The 6,000-nt window shown below is 37.7% G+C and overlaps 1 protein-coding gene across 1 annotated transcript in view; it reads left to right on the top strand.

The window, feature by feature from the left end:
• The first annotated feature begins 4,652 nt into the window (after window positions 1–4,652).
• Window positions 4,653–6,000, top strand: part of nfatc3a (nuclear factor of activated T cells 3a) — a 93,459-nt gene continuing 92,111 nt past the window's right edge. Inside the window, exon 1 of the mRNA XM_024137269.2 lies at window positions 4,653–5,109. Coding sequence (XP_023993037.1) covers window positions 5,019–5,109 — 91 coding nt within the window. The 5' untranslated portion in view covers window positions 4,653–5,018. The remainder of the gene's footprint in view (window positions 5,110–6,000) is intronic.

The raw sequence follows: 6,000 nt of genomic DNA, 5'->3' as shown, positions 1-6,000 counted from the left end.
TCTGAATGAACCGGTTGTCTGATTGATTTTCTGAAGCGTCAGAACATCACACATACGRTGCCAGTAATAGGGTGTCTGACTGTGTCACGTGTTGACTGTTGGTTCAAGCATTGGGCAACACCCTGACATTGCTATGCAAAACAGTACTGGGTAAAAAGAGGAAAAATAGAAGAGCTTTGACAGTATTAGAGAGAACTACGGGAAAGAAGTGAGCAGTGAGGAGAGGCGAATAATGTTGGGTCTTGATTGATTTTGTTGTTGTTCTTTCAGTTAACAGTGGAGGGCAGTCTACATCAAGGATGAAAACCAGTAAGTCAAACCCGTAAACCACAAAACCTGTCGTATGCTCCACTCAATGTCTATCCTGTGTATGCATTTTACACTCTTCTTCAGAATTTTTGTACCAATTTCTCAGCCAATTTTTCCAGTATACTTTTGCATTTTTTCATAGTTAAATAAAGGTTAAATTTAAATGTAAAACAATTATGAATAGGCTACATGGTGTCTACATGTAGCTATTTTCACTTAGGTGTTCAATCAAAATGCTTTTTACTGTTATACTCAGTTCAGTTATGTACCAATATGAAATAGATACATTCCTGCCATTTGCTTTCTTTTGGTTCTGTATTTTAATACAAACAAGTAGGCCTAAAGAAAATCCTTTAGAATTCAGATAAAATACATCTGAAATAATCCTGTCTTCTCCGATATTTAGAAAGTTAGAAATAAGCCTCATTCCTCAAGTGAGGAATTCAGACAGATTATTTTGCAATATAATAATAACAGTCAATATTCAACCCATATTATGGCTCATGTCAGTCAACGTGATGCATTGAAGTTGTGCAGTCTGTGTACTATGCTGTGCAGAAGCACAAGCCTCAATCCTTGAAAGAGAGCGTCACATACCTCTCTCACACATAGGACAAGTGAGGGGGTAGAGGGTTTATTTTTTCCCTCACAACTTTCTTTACGAGAACTTAATATCGTTAACCACATCCACACCCTCCCACACAATTTGTGTACACTGTGTTCTTTATCTTCTCCCTTTAAAGGTCATCTGAGAAGATAAGAGGCACACAGGTAACCTGAATTAAGCAGCAACCAGTAGTGGGTCTGGAGACATGCTCTTACAGCAGTAGTGTTATAATGCCTTGGGGTCATGACGATCATATACATTACATACCCATGCATTCTGCATTGTACTTATACAGATGTCAATAAAACAAATAATAACCTACCATACAAAAGAGAATGCATACAAATCCTACTGAGTCAGTGTTTACAGTGTTAGACATGTTGTGAGGTAGGCAAGAGCTAAATCTGTTATTTACTTTTTAAATCTTATAAAAATATTTTTTGAATATGGTTTATTAAAACTGAACTTTCAAAATAACTTTTGTGAAATAACATAAGGGAACTTCAAGGTTAGTAAATTATGTTATTTCTCTATTTTGGCCACATAACACCCTTGTCCTATATGAATCCAATCATTTTCCCATAATATCAATATTGCAYCTATAAAATGCAGTGATTAGTTTGTTGCCTAATGTACCAAAAGAGAGGGTTATGCTTCAACACTGAATTGTCTTTTGAATTAAACTGTAATTTCTAAATTAACTCAACCATGCACTGTCAAGGTAACATACCTTTAGCAGTTTTATCAGTATGATCTCAAACTAGTATATTTTGTAATCTATTTCAATTTCGCCAGCTGATGGCATACAGTGAATGTCAATGAGGTTTACATGTAGTGAGTGCTTTTGCTTGGAAATTTAGACCACACGAAATGTGATATTTTTTCCGCATTGCTTTTGTGAACTTCAGCGTCTGTACGCCCACATGTGTCAAACAAAAACATTCTCTTGTTTTTTTCTTATCTTTGCTGTGTCCGTTATCTTTCACGAATATTCAATAAGAGGATTCTGTGTATGCAAGTGTTCTGTCCAGACAGCTGCAGAAAAGTTCATATTTTTCTATATAGGCCTATATCACTACTGGAATATATTCCCCTATACTCCACAAATATGAACAATGTCCAAGAAGAGTTATCAATGAATGATTTATGTCGGTTCTATAAAGTCATATTCATGTACTTAATGTATTATTGAGGAGAAATGAGCGTAAATGACATTTCCCTTTGATTTCTGTTGATGTATAACTCCTGTGTGCATATGTCATATAGAGTCAGACATCGGCACTTTAAGGTTTCCATTGTTGAACGATGTAATCCAGTATGAGGGGACATTCAACTATCCTCTATGATATTATTGGACCTCTCTGGTGTTATTGAACCTCTCTGGTGTTATGGACCTCCATGGTTTGATCAAACTTCTCTGGTGTGATTAAACCTCTCTGATGTTATTAAACCTCTGATGTAATGGAACTTCTCTGATGTTTTTTATCGATTGAGCAATTCATTTTTATGATGTAGAAATTAATATTCWAACTAATGTAGCTATGTATTGCACCATGAGGTGCAATGATGTTAGGAGAATGTCCCTGTTTTACATATTTATATTGCTGTATCTTTAACCAATAACCAGCGACTTTTATTGTTGCTTTTCCAGTACGACAATCAAAGCTACAACAGTACAGAGGCTTATAGAGAAGGTCCTAAGTGTTGATCCAGTATAGCTTTGCATAAGTAGATGGCTGGGTCACAGAGGGGAAATCTTGATACTATCAGGAGGAACAACTCTCTGAGCAGCTGGGTTTATTTCTTATTTATTCTACCATCAGATTTACCCTGCAATAATTCCCAGTAGCTCTTCTTAGTTTTAGCAGTTGAATCTCAGTAGTGCGAGGCTCTATCTGAGCTAAAGTTATTGCACTATTTTTGATCGGTACATTGCACTCTTGAATTAATATATATATATATTTGTATTTATAATGTGACCCTCAACTTTCATTCAATGTTATCATGTTTAAGCATACTGTAACGAACGTAAGGAAACAGGCAGGGAGCAGGTCTCGAACCCTCGACATTCTAGCCCGAGGTCCGGCGCGCTATCGACCTATCGACTGTGCCGCAAAAGCATGCTCGTGCGGCAGAGTCGATTTCCACCCTTATAAACACAGGGTCATTACAATACATTCAGTTAAAGTTAAAAAAAAAAATGTTATATATATATTTAAGTGTGTACTATAAGAGAAAGCCCTGGAGAACAGGTAGGCATAGTAACAAGGACAGAGATCATTAGAACGGCACTGTAACTTCAGTATATCTCTATTATGCGTGGGAATAATTTGAAACAGATTTCCAAAATTAAAATCCCGTGGAGCTGATTTGCTAGTGTTTTTACAGTCTTTTATGTCCAACATTTATAAACATGGCCCGCCAGTTGCGGAACCCTGCCCTATAGACTATACGGATAGTTTTTCTGGCCTGGGCAGATCTAGTAAACCTTTTAACCCTTTCGTGTTGAGCAGATTTCACAATCACTTTAATTGTATCACTGCCAACCATTCTGTGCATCATTAGATTAAACCAAATTATAGCCAACCTTCAACCCTTCAACCCTTCTCAGTCCATCACTGATTGGGCCGTAATAACACGATGCACATTTGACCTCTAGATCCCTCAGTCACCAACATATATGTGATCATATAAAATGTAAGCAAGGTTTGAAATGTTTTAGTCAAATGGTATATCTGTTTGGGCTTCTTGCGGTCAATTTGCAGTCTACAAATTATTTGTAATTATGTTCCGGCCCCCTGACCATCTGCTCAAGAAAAAATCGTCCCGAGGCTGAATCTAGTTGATGATCCCTGCTTTAGGGTATAGGATATACCGTGCTTCTACACCTGCATTGCTTGCTGTTTGGGGTTTTAGGCTGGGTTTTTGTACAGCACTTCGAGATATTAGCTGATGTACGAAGGGCTATATAAAATAAATAAACTTGATAAAATAAACTTGATATACTGAACTAATCACATAAGCAATGCATTCCAGGAAGGTGTGATGGCCTACTTAGTATAAGGACAGATTTAAATACTAATGCATATGTCACAGACTTCATCATCGACATGCAGAACTATTGCATAGACCTTGGGGCAGGCCGTCTGTTGAATTCCTATAGCCAGAAAGGCAACGTGAACACAGAACCTTTAGTTCATTGGAGTCAGCATGGTCCGTTTAAACTGTAATTGTGTCTGGCAGAGATGTAGGCCAATAGTATATGAGAGCCTGCATACATTCAAAATATGGATTGAGACATTATAAATGAAAATGTGTGATGATCTCAGATTAAGTGTCAATTAATTCTGATTAAATCCGAGTAAGACAACAGTGCTGTACATCTGGATAACTTTATTATACGCTATAATAAGCTTCATGTTGAGGCAATGAGCTTCAATATGAGATTTAACTACATATCCCAGGAGCTCTTGCCAGCCTTATCCGTGTTTGTGCGTGTGTGTGTGTGAGATAAATGTTTACTGTTAATTTCTGATTGTTTATTTAACTTTTGTTTATTATATATTTCACTTGCTTTGGCAATGTAAACATACTGTATGTTTCCCATGCCAATAAAGCCCTCTGAATTGAATTGAGAGGCAGAGAGTGCCAGCGCTCTGTTGTGTACCCGGGTTTGCCGACGTCACTACTGGAACTGCCCTGTCACGCGCAGTTAGTAAAAGTTGGGATAGAAGGCGCTCKAGTGAGAGGAGTCAGTTTCACCGACAACCTTGTCTGTCTTGTTGACACCAAACAGCGATAAATCAATTTAACGTTCGCAAGGACAAAAGAGTAGACTCGCTGTAGGACAATCAAAAGTTTAACGAGCATTTTATTACCAAACGTCGCCGGGGAGGAAGAATAATTTTTGGATTTCTAATCAAGGAAGAAAAACTAGTTAACGCCACTCGCGGGTCGATTGCTCGCTACAATTTTGATTTGCTAAATTAAACAAGTTTTGTTGTTTCAGTTAACGTTAGTTCTGTAAATGTTGTGACATTTAAAATAGTATTTTGCATTAGCCGTCGTTCGTGTGACGGGTGAACCCGAGCTGTCAACCCCGATGACTACTGCAAATTGCACTGGTAATGAGGAGCTGGACTTCAGGCTGATCTTCGGAGAGGACGGCCAACAYCAGTCGCTAGGCCCCGCAGGTTAGAARTMTATCRTTGCCGCGAATACCCAGTAAACTTCTCTTGACGTAGAAGAGTGCACAGATGCGATTACATTGCAAACAACAAGAACATTGCAGAAGGGGCATTGMTTGCAACAGATTAGCTAAWMTGAACAAGCTAGGGAATGTTRTGGRAGCAGAAAGTAGAATAAGTAGGCTAAACATCAACATTAGTCTTTTCTATTTTTGTATGTGCAGTTWCACAKMGACTTTTCCACAGTTAAAATATGGGGTTTTAGGAARATGAGCCTAAACAGCAAACAAGCGCGCGACAGCAGCTGTCAAATAGCGGTGTCCTCATGCTAACTAGCTAATWKCCACCAAAAGTTGCAAAACTGTACTAAATAATGTATAAATAATATATTTAAATACTGCAGCACATGCTGAAATGTGTATGTGGCTCCTAGCATAAATAATAATGTAGCTAGCTAGAAATGTATTTCAAAAGACTAGCTTGGCAGCTGAGTAGGTAAGATAGCTAGCTCACGAGAGGACACAGCTGTCAGTTATTCAGACACCTATAGCTTAACAAGAATGCATTATGCCTTGCCTATCAGCTCTACTTGTTTCAAACATTCGCTCCAATCAATCCATTTTATTATCGATTATGRTTCAGAAAACGAATTGAATAGGTTTGAAACCGCAATGCCATGAACTTGGCAGCATTGGGAACGTCATATTGTAAGACACTTTACCACTTTACCATTCACAACTCTTCCATTTGTAATCTAACTTGTTCGTAACGTTAGTGGTCATGCAATCGATGTTGTTGATCATAATACTGAAAAGAACTTAAAAAGTACAACAATTAGACATAAATAGCAATATAGTGAATGTAATAACATAGTTATTAGTATTACAAGCAAGCACA

This window comes from Salvelinus sp. IW2-2015, unplaced genomic scaffold (assembly GCF_002910315.2).
Source record: "Salvelinus sp. IW2-2015 unplaced genomic scaffold, ASM291031v2 Un_scaffold1140, whole genome shotgun sequence".
NCBI lineage: Eukaryota > Metazoa > Chordata > Actinopteri > Salmoniformes > Salmonidae > Salvelinus > Salvelinus sp. IW2-2015.
The sequence above is the reverse complement of the archived record's forward strand: the minus strand, read 5'-3'. Positions and strand labels throughout refer to the sequence as shown.